At 54.7% G+C, this 13,631-nt stretch overlaps 2 protein-coding genes across 14 annotated transcripts in view; one reads left to right on the forward strand and one right to left on the reverse strand.

Annotated features, from left to right (window-relative positions):
• The window catches only part of CDH23 (cadherin related 23), a 181,895-nt gene that overhangs the window by 34,894 nt on the left and 133,370 nt on the right, over nt 1–13,631 (reverse strand). For 10 of the 11 annotated variants that reach the window (XM_042033492.1, XM_042033493.1, XM_042033491.1 and 7 more), the window contains 8 exons: nt 12,528–12,676; nt 5,168–5,228; nt 4,151–4,299; nt 3,013–3,148; nt 2,440–2,828; nt 2,246–2,347; nt 1,693–1,695; nt 485–634 (listed from right to left, as the gene is read on the reverse strand). In XM_042033492.1, coding sequence (XP_041889426.1) covers nt 485–634; nt 1,693–1,695; nt 2,246–2,347; nt 2,440–2,828; nt 3,013–3,148; nt 4,151–4,299; nt 5,168–5,228; nt 12,528–12,676 — 1,139 coding nt within the window. The remainder of the gene's footprint in view (nt 1–484; nt 635–1,692; nt 1,696–2,245; nt 2,348–2,439; nt 2,829–3,012; nt 3,149–4,150; nt 4,300–5,167; nt 5,229–12,527; nt 12,677–13,631) is intronic. The other variant, XM_042033490.1, reaches the window with a different exon arrangement.
• CUNH10orf105 (chromosome unknown C10orf105 homolog) overlaps nt 7,295–13,631 on the forward strand; it is a 42,785-nt gene continuing 36,448 nt past the window's right edge. Inside the window, exons 1-2 of one of the 3 annotated variants that reach the window (XM_042033522.1) lie at nt 7,295–7,570; nt 10,370–11,476. In XM_042033522.1, coding sequence (XP_041889456.1) covers nt 10,375–10,791 — 417 coding nt within the window. In that variant the 5' untranslated portion in view covers nt 7,295–7,570; nt 10,370–10,374 and the 3' untranslated portion in view covers nt 10,792–11,476. Of the gene's footprint in view, nt 7,571–7,605; nt 7,922–10,369; nt 11,477–13,631 lie in introns of those variants that run through there. The other 2 variants (XM_042033523.1, XR_006016940.1) reach the window with 2 other exon arrangements.

Here is a 13,631-nt window from a genome sequence, read left to right on the forward strand (position 1 = left end):
GCAGGGTAATGAAAATAACAAATGCCAGAGAGCTTCCTGCTCAGCCTGCCAAGGACTTTGCTGCTGGCCCCCACGGTGGGAGAGGCCACAGCTGGTTTTCAGATTGCCGGGTTCCTTTTGACACTTGTCCCACAGAGCTCTTTGCCCCAGACAGCCCAAGGACAATGTTTTTCTTCTTCTGCTGCACGCCTTGACTGAGGATTGCTGGTACTCACTGCACAACCCCCCACAAAACCACTGGCATTAATGACCAGAGTTTGCTCTCACGGGGGTGCAGAGGAGAAGGGGTTGGGAGGATGCTGGCAGAGGTATTTCTGTGTCAGTGAAACACTACCATGGGCAGCTCTAAGACTGCTGTGCCAACCTCATGGAAGTTGGAAGGGACCCACAAGGATCGTCGAGTCCATCTCCTGGCCCTGCATAGGAAAACCCCAGGAATCATACCATGTGCCTGAGAGCATCGTCCAAATGTCTCCCTCCCTACCTGCCCGTTCCTGCCTGCATCTGGATCTCGGGCCAGGACCAGGGCCACCCTCTTGCCCACGGCGCTGTCTTCAGCCACGCTGACGGACGAGTCAGAGGCGATGTCGAACTGGGGGCTGTTGTCGTTCTCATCCAGGACTGTGATGGTCACCTGTGGAGGAGGCATGGGGCTCAGGGCATGGACAGGAGCAAGACCCCTGCCCACCTGGCATTGACACCCCAGCACCCTGGCACGCCATCAACACACCACACCCCTCCGAGGTGCCAACAGTGTGTCATGCATCCCCTGTGGGAATGATGCAGCTGTTTGAGCCCAGGAGCTGAAGTTACATCCCTGCCTGCGAAGGAGAAGGAGGAGGAGGAGGAGGGATGCCTTGAGGCTGGAGAAACAGCACAAGGCTGTAGTTCTCAAGCAGTGTATTTTTTTGTGGAACGTCCTCTGGTTTCTATCCTCCAAATAGCCGGGCACAGAGCAGCTCAGGCTGCTGCAGGGTGACCCTTTCCTGCTAAACTTTTCACAAGCAGTGATTTCATCCATGCTCACAGCAACTGGGTGAGGCAGGATTTGCTTTAAAGTTCAATGGGCACAAAGATGGCAAAGAAAGCTGAGGGTGTTTAACTCAGACAAGGGAAGCTGGGTGTGGAGGAGGCCTGAGCTCCCTCCTGGAAAAAGACTCACGAGCACGAGATACTCGAAGGGGACCTGGCTACCTTGGCCACAATTAGGCAGAGGAAATGCTCTCATCGAGTTTGTAATCAAAGTGCTGCAAGGCAACGCAGAAATGAGAGAGGAAGAGCCTTTCTGTTCCCAGGGATTTATTTATGGGTGCTCCAAGCTCCCAGGTGCGGCCAGGCTGAATGTGACAACATCCCGGGAGGAAGCTGAGGAGTGAGTTGTGCACCCTGGGGTGATGCAGTTATTGTTGCTGCTGAATTAAAAACAGAGAGCCAGGAGCAGGGAGAGCTCATTCAGCCACTGCAGCAGATCCGGCAGCTGCTGTCCCAAATGCCAGATAAGGGAGCCGGGATTCTGCTTGCCAGCAGCAGGGTGGCTCACGGGGCTGTCCCACGTCCTGGAGGGTGGCAGGGAGGCTGGTGCTGGTGGGACAGGGCTTCAGACCTCCACCCCAGTCTCTCCCTGCAGCTCAGTGTGGAACTTGGGATGGGTTCCGGTCCCCAAGGTGACACCAGCACAACGAACATGCTTACCTTCTGTTGGAGGAAAGCAGAGGAAGAAACAGAGAACACAAACAATGAGGAGTTAGTGGGGGATGAGGAAATGTGGGTTAACCCTGCATCCTACCACAGCAGCACCAAGGGTCATGGGTACCCCTGTGCAGCAATTTGGAGGCTCCTCTGTTGGGGCATCCCTTTGTTTTTTTCTAGATAAGGTTGGCATATCTGCCCCTCACCCTGGGAGAGGTTCAGACAACAGCACAGTGCTGTGTGGAGAGCAGAGCCACTGGCACCCATGGGGTGGCCCTGCACCCGGCACAGAAATGCAAATCACCCCCTGCCCAGCTGCCTGTGAAACTGCTAAATATAACCCTCTTAAACACAAGTCACAGTGAAGTATTTCAAGGCCCCTAAATTTACCTCCCTCAAAACTGTTTATCAGGCTTTCCCCCAAATCAGGGTTTCTGGACCCTGGAAACTGGAGCAGAGAGCTCAGCTAGGACACGCTGTCCCATGCCAGAGGTGGGAGAGGTGGGTGATCTGAGGTTGACAGTGGATGGTGAGGAAGCTGGGATAATCTACTCACCACTGTGGAGTCAATCTTTGGTCCTCCATCATCAGCCACCACTGTCAAGGTGTAGAAATCCCCTTTCTCTCGATCCACCTGGCCTTTGACTGTGATCACACCCTGACAAGGATGAACAACAGCTGTGCTGGCCACCAAAACCAGAGCTCACAGTGCACAACCAAGCCAGGAGGGACCATGCTGAGGCTACTTACGGTGATCCCATTGATTTTGAAGAGGGAGAGCGCTTGGGGGTTGGTGTTGGGGTCGAACTTGTAGGTGATCTGATTGAGGTTGTCAATGGAACGAGCCTGGACACGGAGAACCTCAGAGCCCAGGGGGATGTTCTCCATGATCACGGCCTCATAGCTGCTGTTGGAGAACTGCACAGCCTCATCCAGCTCGTTCAGCAGGCTGACGTACACGCTGCAGAAGCCCTGGTTGTTGGGGGGCGCTTGGTCTGTGGCAGAGACATTCATCAGGTAGCTGGTTTTGGTCTCATAGTCCAGGTAGTCTATGGTTGTGATGAGGCCCGTGCTCTCGTCGATCTCAAACTTCCCTTCTGCGCCTGACACGATTTTGTAGTTCACCAGGCCCCCGTTCCCTGGGGAGGGAGCAGGAACCGTGATGCTGGCTGGACCAAGCACCCTGAAGAGGCAGGCACCACTGATGCCTACCCCCAGCAGAGCCCATCCCACTGGGTTTCAGCCCAGCCAAGCCAGAATCTGCGCAGTGGCTGATCTCGCCAATCTCCCCCACACTGGGTGTTTCTCACCCCCCCTTCCCACCTGTGTCTCGGTCGGTGGCACGGACCACTGCCACCGAGGTCCCTATTCCTGCTGTCTCTCGCAGCCCCAGGCGGTTGTACTGGCGCTGGGTGAACACCGGCACCTCGTCATTGACGTCTTCCACGTACACAATCACCTGGGAAGGCCCGGAGAAACCATGCGTGAGCTGGGCAAGCTTGGGAAACATACCCTTCATGGTACTCATGGAGAAACACTGCAGGGTGTTCAAAGCCAGGCTGGACAGGGCTTGGAGCAACCTGGGGTAGTGGAAGGTGTCCCTGACAACGGCAGGGAGTTGGGACTAGGGGAGCTTTAAGGTCCCTTCCAACCCAACCCATTCCATGGTCCTGTGATAATCTCTTCTTCAAACACCATGTGATGGAGAGTGAACACAAACAGTTTAACATCACAGATTTAAACAAGCTCTGTGGTCAGAGTGAGTCGGTCTTCCCTGGTGGGAGGGAGGTACACTGGGTACATTAATTCCTCCATTCTCTGGGATCCCCTGATCAAATCCTTGGAGACCTCACAACACAGAAATGCTGGCGACTTGGTGGGAAATTTTGCTCTAAGTTCAGTGGGTCGAGCTGCTGTTTCCCCAGGGAGCACACTTCCTTCTCCTGGGTTACTGCTTGCTGCTGGTGCTGGGGGCACTTTGCACTCAGCCAGAGCCCACCCCACCACTGGGTCTAAAAATAGACGTAGCTGGAGGGCTGGGCTTGCGGAAACCGTGAGAAGCTGGTGTGCCGCAGCTAAAGACTGTCACCACTGGGTCCTGGATAATTTAAATAGTGCCTGGACAGGACACATGGTTTTCAACAGGCTGAGGCTCAGCTCTTCTTCCCAGCAGCAGAGCCAAATCTCACCAAGTGAGCAGGACTCCCTATGAGTGACTGCTGCACCACTTAGCAGCCTAATGGCACCAAAATGTCACAGAAAAAAAGAAAAATTAACCAACTCCCCCACCAACAAGCTCTTCTCTACCCATGAGCAGCCCCCAGAGATTTCCCATCAGCATTTCCATGCCAGATCTTTCTAATTTCCTGTACAACTTCAAGGGCTGGAAAGGACCAAACATCCCAAATATTTTGCACTAACTGCTCTGCTGTGCAGCCCGTGGTGGCTGTGAGGTCCTTACCCGCACGGAGCTCCTCATGGGTCCCTGCTCCGTGTTGTAGGCCTCCACCTCCAGCACGTGGGAGGAGTTCTGCTCCCTGTCGAGGTGCCGCACACCTCGCATCACCAGCCCCGTGCTGGGATTGATGCGGAAGTGGTTGTGCTCATTTCCTGGTGGAGGGGAGAAAATGAGAGGGATGTGCCCGCTGCCTGTACATCCATCCTGGTGACACACTGAGCCCTCCCTGGGAGGGTCTTTTAGAGGGAGATTATTGAGCAAAACTTCAGCCCCATCACTGCTGGCTACATCAGTCTCAGCTACATCAGTGTTTGGCCCTGGGTCAGGCCAGGAGGAACTATGGAATCTCATCAAATAAGAAAAATGTGGACGTGTTGGAGTGAGTCCAGAGGAGGCCACAAAGATGCTCTAAGAGCTGGAGCAATTCTGCTCTGGATCCAGGCTGGGAGAGCTGGGAGTGTTCAGCCTGGAGAAGGTTCTGGGGAAACCTTAGAGCCTCTTCCAGTGCCTAAAGGGGATCCAGGAGAGCTGGAGAGGGACTTGGGACAAAAGCCTGGAGGGACAGGACAAGGGGAAATGGCTTCAAACAGAAAGAGGGCAGGGTTAGATGGGATACTGGAAAGAAATTCTTCCCTGTGAGGGTGGGGAGGCCCTGGCACAGGGTGCCCAGAGAAGCTGTGGCTGCCCCTGGATCCCTGGAAGTGTCCCAGGCCAGGCTGGAGGGGCTTGGAGCACCCTGGTCTAGTGGAAGGTGTCCCTGCCCATGGTAGGAGGATGGAACAAGGTGAGCTTTAAAGTCACTTCCAACCCAAACAATTCTGTGGTTTTAGGATTCTATCTAGTTGTCCATCAATGACAAATCATCCCCTGTCAATGAGCCCTAAAGGTGAAATTTTGCTTAGGTCTGGGAGAAATGGTTCTGTGGGCTGAAAAGTGCAAAATGATGGAGAGCACAACCTGCTGGGGCTGGGCAGAGCCTGGGACAAACTCCCCGATGCATGAAGGGGCACCCGGACTTACCCTTGACAATCCTGTACCACACTCTCCCATTAATGCCTTCGTCCGCATCAGTGGCTTTCACCTTCATGAGAAAAGCAGAGGAGGAGAGGTGAAGGGCAGAGAATTCCAGACTAGGACTAGTCCTCCCGCCCTGCCAAAGCTGGACATCCTGCTCCTCCAGCTGAGCTGAGGAGCTTACCAAATACAATCCCAAGTAAGTTACTCTCCCCTCATCACCCGACAGCAGGGATAGCGGGCTTTGGAGCACTCGGCTGCCACCTTAGCTGCTAAATTGAGGTGGGAGCTGAGCCTGAGGACCACACCACAAATCCCACGGGTCTGTGTGCTGGAGGAATGCCTCCATCAACCCTGCATTCCAACGCTTGTCCCAGTGGCAATGCCACCAGGGATGGAGCCTTGCCGGGATAATTCGAGCTGGGCAGGGGGAGCTGCTCCCGTGTCTGGTGGGCACGAAGCATCCTGGTGAGTCACCCAAGCAGCAGCACATGGAAAAATTAGCAAAGGAAACGTGAATGCAACCAGCTTAGTGTGGTGCACTCAGCACTGAGTTGAGTCCTCCTGAGCCCCCGAGCAGGGGTGGGAGCACCCCTTGGTTGCGATGCACTGCAGAGTTCTGGCATGGACTATGTCTGCCATTCACCCCAGGAAAACCAAGGCACGGGTCCCCTCTGGTGTCACTGAACAAGACTGCAGTGCTTGCCCTAAAGCCCCAGCCATCAGTTGGCAGCTGGGAAGCAGGACCTGGCAGTGACCAGCAGGGCCAGGGCTTCCAGTCCAGCTGGCACCGAGCCGCTGCATCTTCTCTCAGCAAAACCCACTCCCCACAAAGCGCCCAAAGCTCGACTGCAGCGTGGCCGCTCGTGAGTCACCAGGGTGAGGGTGTGGGGAATGCCTGAGCCTTTATTCACTGCCTGCTTCCCTCTGCAAGGCATCTTCTGCCTCATCTTCTTCCTACAATTTTATCCAGCAGGCTTTTTTTCTGCAGAAAACTTGTGCTGGAAGGAGGAGAGGTTGCTGCAAAGGATGCACGTGCAGTGGGAAGAGTGAGGGCTTTCACCCCTGCCCCACACAACACTCACAGGAGTCAGAGATGCTCCTCTGTGGTTTTGAGATACCTTGAACTGCTCTTGCTCCCCTCCACCAAGGCCCCCTGCATCAGCAGAAAACCTGGAAAATACTGACTTCTATCTGGATTTCTCATCCCTGTGCCCACACATGCTGTTTTCCTCTGCCCCAGACCAGTTCCTATCTTGCTTGTGGCTTACTCCACGTTTCACCATGGACCCAGGCACCTCCCTTTCACAGTGCGGAGCTCTCCCTCCCAAACCATCTCTTTCACCCGCTGGGCTCCCTGAGGCAGAGCTGGGCTGTCTCCTCTCCTGTGGGATGGATGGACCCCACAGCAGCAGGCAAGCGATGCCCAGGCAGACCAGCTGCCTTGGCACGGCACAGGAAAAAGCTATCATGTAGCCAGAGGAGGAAAAACAAAGGGATGGGAGGCAAACCTCTGCAGCTTTTTGTGACATTCCTTGCCCCACTATGCCCAGGAGAATGCATTTCAGGATGAGCCAATTGCACCTTGCAAACACCCCTTGGGCCATCCTCTTCCCAGCTCACCCCAAGCATGAAGCTCTGGTCCATAAACTAGGTGATATGAGTCAGCCCAGGCATTTGCTTTTTATTAAAAATCAGTAGTTTGCATTAAAGCAACATGTGCTCCTGCCACCCTGCAGCCTAAGGAAAGCACGGCTGCTGCTGGTTTGACCCGCTGTGGTCCCAAAGGAAAGGTGGTACTTTGACAGACTGTCCCAAAGTCGGGACAACAATGGCACTGGAGTGCAAGCAGTGGGAGAAAAGCTCTTTCTGCTGCAGGTGGAAGGCACCATGTGCAGCTGAGCTGAGCTCCAGCCTATTTTATCCCTCTGCTATAGAGTGGGCTGCAGGCACAGCCAGCCTGTCACAGCCCCCTTTCAATCCCCCTCCAAGCTACTGGAAAGGTGTCAGAAAAGGATGAGGAGGGGCAATAAAACAATGGGGGGAAAGTAGATTTTCTGGGAAAAGGGGGGGCAGGCATGTGGAGGGCAGGTGCCACCCCTCCCATCACAGGGGGCTCAGCCCACGACCATTCAGTCATCCTACAGGGACAAATCCTGGGGAAACACATCCCAGGGGGCTCAACCCCCAGCAAGGGACGCAGCTCTGGGGCACCGCAGCGCTGGCAAAGCCCGGGAAGGGGCTCAGGGCCCCTCGGCTTTGGTCGCTCAGGCTGTCCCCAGCCTGGTGCCACCTCTGTCCCACCCTCCCCAAAGGGAGGAGGGGGCTGGCAGCCGGCAGAGCGCCGAGGGAGACGCGGCAAGGCGGGAGTGCGGGAGGCAGAGCCCGGGCTCGGCCGGCTGGTGAGAGGTAGGGAGCCCAAACCCCGCGGCAAAGCCGCTGTCGGCCCCTTAGGTCACCCCAAGGGGTGAGACGGAGCCCCCCGGCTGCAGAGCTGCTGCCCTCAGCCTGGGGAAAGGGCTGAAAGTGGGTGGGGATGCAAAGTTTGCGTGGGCGTGAGGTCAGGCATCCATTCCCAGTCGCGTTGCTCTGTCTCTCCCAAGGAAGGGAGAGAGGGAAAGCCCTGTGGATGCAGCTCCGCCGTTTAACAGTGAGGGTGACAGGGAGCAGCAGCACTCGGAGCCCTCTGCTCCTGGAACCCAACCATCTGGGTCAGGAAGCCGGGTGTTTCGTACTGTCCAGCATTTCCTCCTCCTGCAGGTGGGTGGAAAGACTTAGTACTTTGGGAAAAGCTAGGGAGCTTCAGGAAAAGTGTTGCTAAGCAAGATAGGGAGGGGTATGAGAGCTGCTTTTCATGGGAGCTGTGTCACAGGCAGTGCCTGAAAACAGCCTTTTCTGTGCGGGAGTTTGAAGAAAGGGAGGGAGAGCATATGGAAAAACTCCTGCCAAACTAGGCAGCTGGGCCAGGCCAGGGAGCAGTGCCTGGTTCTGGGCAGAATAACCTTCTCTGCTGCTTATGCATGAGAATCATTTTTTCTTCTTCCTTTCCACCTTTCTCAGGGACATTTTACCTTTTGCAATTTCTCTTTTTTCCCTCTGATCCTCATCTGCTTCGTGGCCAGTGCTGGGTCCCAAGTGCTCATGGGGATGTGTCATGTTTGGAGCTGATCAGGCAGGGATGTCCCTTCTGGAGGGCATTTCCAGGGTGGGCAAACCTCTTATTAACCCGCCAGGGTGAAGAATATGGGGCCTGGGTGGGAGAGTGATGCTGGGATGGGGCAATGCTGTGAAAGCCCAGACCTTCCCTGAACGCCCAGCTCTGCCAGCTGAGCTGGGTGTGAGGAGAAGCTGGATGGGAAGCAAGAGGAGAACAGAGCATGGCTGGAAAAGCCTGGGAAAACACCAGTGTGATCCCTCCTGATGGGTTTCTACGGAACACTGTCAAGTGAATTTAAAAGACAAACTCTGCAGCCATGACCGAGGGAGCAAGAACAGCCTGAATGAATTGTCCACGCCTCTTGGCTGGCTCTTAAGGAACAATATAAAGTCACCAAGCTGAACACACGCAGTCCGTAAATGCCAGCATTAAGGTAGCCGTGGAAACCTTGATTCAGGCTGCCTTTGGTGTGGAACACACTGCAGCCCTGCCTGCTGGTTTCTGTGCCTGGACAGCACAGAGGAGCTTGTCCATGGAGCAGGGGGTCCTTGGGATTGCTGCTCTGCTCCCAAAGCTGAGGGGAAGGGATGGAGCTAGTTAAGGATAAAAAAATACTTTTGAGGTGAAGAGAGGGGAAAACCTCACTTTGGAGGAGGTGACAAGAAGCCCAGTCCCTGGGACTGCCTGGAATACACACAGGGATTCACCCTCTCAAACACTGACCCAGTTGTTTTTGCACTTCTCATTTTCCAGGCACAGACCTGGCTCAGACCCATGGAAACAGCACCATCTCCCCAAAGACTCCCAAGCTATGAGCAGGTTAATACAACCTTAGTGATTAAAACCATGCCACTGATGTCTTTTCTCCACTTTTTGGAATGTTTTATGGTGAATGTTTGGCTGCTGCCTTACACACACCTTGTGTGTGTGACTTTGGCATGGCGGCTGCAAGAGCAGACCCAGAGACCCTGGCAGTCCCTGCAGCCCTCCCTTTCCCCTCCTAAGATCTTAGTTTTAGATTGGCTCAATCCAAATCCAAGTTTACCAGGAGATTGCCCAGCCACAGAGAAGTTACACAGCTCTCCCACATCTCTGCAGGAAAGTCAGCATAATAAAGCTTTACCTCCAGCGTACGGAGTGGAGCACCAAGGGCATTGCCGAGGGTTGGCACAAACAGGATTTCCCCAGCCTTCATCTCTTTATCTCCATCTGGAGAGATGCCAGCCTCTGGCACAGCCTGTCTGTGGCTGGGGGGGTGCATGTGAGCAAAAAAATGGGTGCAAGCTGCTCTTGGGAGGATTGACCCAGCAGTGAAAGGAGAGGACAGTCTCCACCAGGTGTTAGGTTAGAGCTCTCACTGCTGACACTTTGGGAAGCTGGTTTGCATCACCTGTGACATGTCTGAGCCTGAAAGCAGGTCAGCAAAACGCCTGACATGAGGATTTTTGGCACAAGCAGGGTGAGGGTGTTACACTTCACCCCTGCAAAACAATAAAGACAGTGCTAGTACAATACCACAGCTTGTACAATACTACAGCTTATCAGGGTACAGGCTCAACCAACTATCCAATTTCTTTGGGGGAATAATCACAAAACCCCCAAATGACAGCCAATTCAACAAGCCCACATTTCTGGGGAATAGAGAAGAACCAAACCTCAGCAGCCTGGGGGGAGGATTTTGAACTTTCTGTAGTACATGAATATTTATTTCTTCCAGAAAATCTTCATGCAACAGGTGTGTGCTCCCTGAAGGTGTCCTCCCAGGGGCCATGGTACCACATGTAAATAGCGGTAGATTTCTTTGCCAGGTGGTTTTGCACTTCACTTCAGGGTGATACTTTGCAGGTGTCAATGCCACCACCTCTGTGCTTTGCCTCCTGGCAAAGCAGATGGAGACCTCCTGTCCCCCCGTGTCACTGAAAACATGGCTGGGAGAATCCTGGACATCAAGGCATGACAAGCATCCATCAGTTTAACCAGAGGGTGGCTGGCTGTCCAGCTTCCACGGGGTAATCACCTGTGCCACTTCTCTGTATCACCTTGCACTGCAGGGAAGATGAGCACAGCGGACGCTGGCAACGGGACCTCTCCCACCCGGCCTCTCCTTGGGCTTCTGGTTTCCACCACGGAGCCGGTCCCACCCAGTGCTGCATCCCCTGAGGTGACAGACTGGATGCCCATCATCGTCGGGCTCACCTGCATCTTCCTTGTCCTGGCCACCTTCCTCATCTTTGTCACCCTCTGCAAGCCAGCGGCTCTGGGCCGGTCCCTCTCTGGCCCCCAGGAGTGCCTGCCCCACCACCCCATGGATGCCAGCGAGCCCCAGCTGAGGCTCTGGAAGCATCTGGGCTCCCGGAGGTGCTCCATCAGCAGCTTCAGGAGGAGCCAGCTAGTGTCTCAGAGCCAGCTTGCCTGTCCCAGAAGCTTCTCCACCAGCCAGGACTGGGACATCATGGAGTCCACCAAAATGTGATCTTGCCCTGCTACTCATTCCCAAGCTTTTGGCTCAGTTCCCTTCTCAAGCATCCCTTGGTATCCTGGGCAATGCAGCAGAGACCCTTTGAGCAACTCATTTCCAGGCAGTGGCTCTGTGAGGAGACAGGAGGTTTTGCAATGTCAGGTTCCCAAATGCTTTCCAGGTTACTGCTTCCTGCCAGGGAAAGTGGAGGCATCCAAACTACACCCAGACGCACCCACCACCGGGCAGTCCAAAAAGATCCTGCTGCTTCATTTTTTTTGGAAAACATTATGCAAGTTGTGCTCCACCTGAACAAACAGCCTGCAAGGGAGCGGGAGAAACCTGGCTACCTAAAGAGGGGCATCCCAGAGCAAACCTGCTCCATAAAAAGCAATCCTCAGTGGAGAATTCCCCACAAGCTGTACTCCAGAGCAGGTGGAAGGAGGCTCGTGTCCCCACGTGCTGCCTGGTCCCTGTCACGCCCCTCCCCACACAGTCAGCTGTGGGTTGCTGTGGTCAGTGCATTCCCATTCCTGCTGTCTGGCCCTGGTCTGCCTGGTTGAGGGAGAAAGGGATGGGGAAACATACAGAAATCCTCCTGCTGCCCTGGGGATGTGGGGATGCACTTGAAGGGAGAGACCTTCTGTACAAATGGTTCACACTGAAGGTGTAAATTAAACTAAAGCCAAGTGATGGCTCATTTCTGTTTCTCTTTGATGTTGTTCTGTGCAAAACCAACTTCCTCCAAATACCTCCCCTCCTTTGCCACGGACTTCCAAGGACATCCCCCTCTTTTGGGAAGGTTCTAAGAACAGGCACTTTGATGCCAGTCAGACTCAAGTTCCCTCCATCCTTCGATTTGCCAAATCGGCTCAGTTTTAGGAGTCCCATGCAAGGGACACACCTCCATCCTGGGATTGCAGGCTGATGCCTGATCCCAGAGACATCATGTACACCGTGCCACGGCACAACAGGTGATGGATGAGGAACCACAGGATTCCTTGGGGACCGGCTGCCCCAGCAGACACAGGGCTCCCCGCAAACCTTTGTTGCAGGAGGCAAAAGGCTCCTTTCTTCTCTGCCGGTGACTCATCCTGCCTGCCACAGCCAGGGACAAAGCCGCCCCTTTCCCTGTGCCGGGAGAGGTATTGAAGGCAGGAGGAGCCTTCCCAGGGCCCTCTGCAAAGAGCCTTTGGCGCCCGCTCCAGAAGAGCCCTGGGTTTGAAGGGATGCTGGAAGGCCCCAGAGCCCGTGTGAATGCCCACATTCATTCGGTGCTCACTGAGCCATTCAGCTCTGCCCACTGCTCCCTCAAAGAGGAACAAAAATGAAAGCAAAGTCCAAATGCTTTTCTCCCTCTCCAAGGGTTTTCCCCCCCTCGCCGAGCATCTCTTTGCAGGCACTCTTCTCCCTCCCTATGGAGATCTCTGTTTGGGAGGAGGGAGAACGCAGAGAGGTAGCCAAAGTGGCCTCGCCAGCACAGGGTTTGGCTCTTCTCCTCTCACCCCCTGCAGAAAAGGGGTGAATTCCTTAATTTTTCCTTGTTCTTTGCTGCCTTCTCCCTGGCACTCACAGCCTGGACTAGCAGAGGAGTGGATGAGTGAGAGCACATCTCTCCCTGCCCCCGGGGAACAGACCACTGACAGAGAGAGACAATCTCTGTCCTGGGCTTCCAGCAGCTCACGGTCAGGGCACAGTTAGTGGGGGACTCCAATCTCCCAGCCCAGGGTCCCAGGGGAAGAGCCACATGCCTGCACTATGCTGCTGGCAGCTGGGATGTCCTCGGGAACACTGACTTCATAGCTGCTCTGCAGGAAGATGGGTCTGTTGTCGTTGACATCCAGGACAGTCACGTACACAGTGGCAGTCCCGGTGCGCCGGTTCCCGGTGGGGCCGTTGTCTGCAGGGAGAGAAAGGTGAGGGAGGGAGGTTCAGTCACCTCCTCCTTGCACAGGTGGTGCTCAGCCCATGGCTGCTGAAATAACAGGATCAAGATTTCTAAACCAAAACACTTCATCTTTTTGCAGCTTTCAAATCCTACATTGAACCATGGGTTTTTAGGGGTTTTTTTCCCTTCCTATTCCAAAAGAAAAAGGAAAAGCCAAACCACCCCAAGCTCTCCCATGGAGCCAAGTGAGGCTGGAAGTGCAACTAGTCATTATAGAGGATTTGCAATTCCATATACCAAGTGAAGGGACTGCTGGAGGCCAAGGATTTGGGAGATGAAGACAGCCTGATGAGTTTTCCGTAGCTGCAGCTCAGCTCACAGTCAAAGAGCACCCGGATGGGTTGATGTTCAGTTGACAAGGACATGGCAGCACAGCTCTTGGATTTGCCAGGAAGGATGAGGCACTGGGAAGCATGGATTTTTCAACACGCCTGTTTTGCAGGGAGCGCTAAACCCACCCATCTGGAGGCTGTGGGATCTGGGAAAACACAGGCAGTGTGATCCCCATTGGAGGGGCAGAACAGACCCTGTGGCCCTTGGGATCCAGTCCTGTGTGCCTAGGCAGTGCGGCATCCCTGCACAGCCCCTGTGGCACCTGCAATGCTGTGCCCCCAACATTTCTGTCCAGGCCACTTATTTCTCCTTTCAAAAGGGATATCCAAGTCATCTGTGAACAGGCACATCATTATAAAGCTCTGGGGATGACAGCCAAGCTGAGTTTGGCACACGGGCCCTCTGCCTGTGCCAGGAGGCTCAGGGTCAATCAGCAGCCACAGAGCCAAGGGCTGGCATGGCATGAGGGGAACAATGCTGTGGCATTGGCATTTTTGGGTGGAGGGCTGCCCTGGACAGTGTGGAGCCTCTCAGAAACAGGAGGCCTTGCCTTCCCCAGGTGAAAGGGAGAGCC

Source organism: Corvus kubaryi, unplaced genomic scaffold (assembly GCF_017639235.1).
Source record: "Corvus kubaryi isolate FWS band 111438036 unplaced genomic scaffold, C.kubaryi_AGA036_p1.0 37357, whole genome shotgun sequence".
Lineage (NCBI taxonomy): Eukaryota > Metazoa > Chordata > Aves > Passeriformes > Corvidae > Corvus > Corvus kubaryi.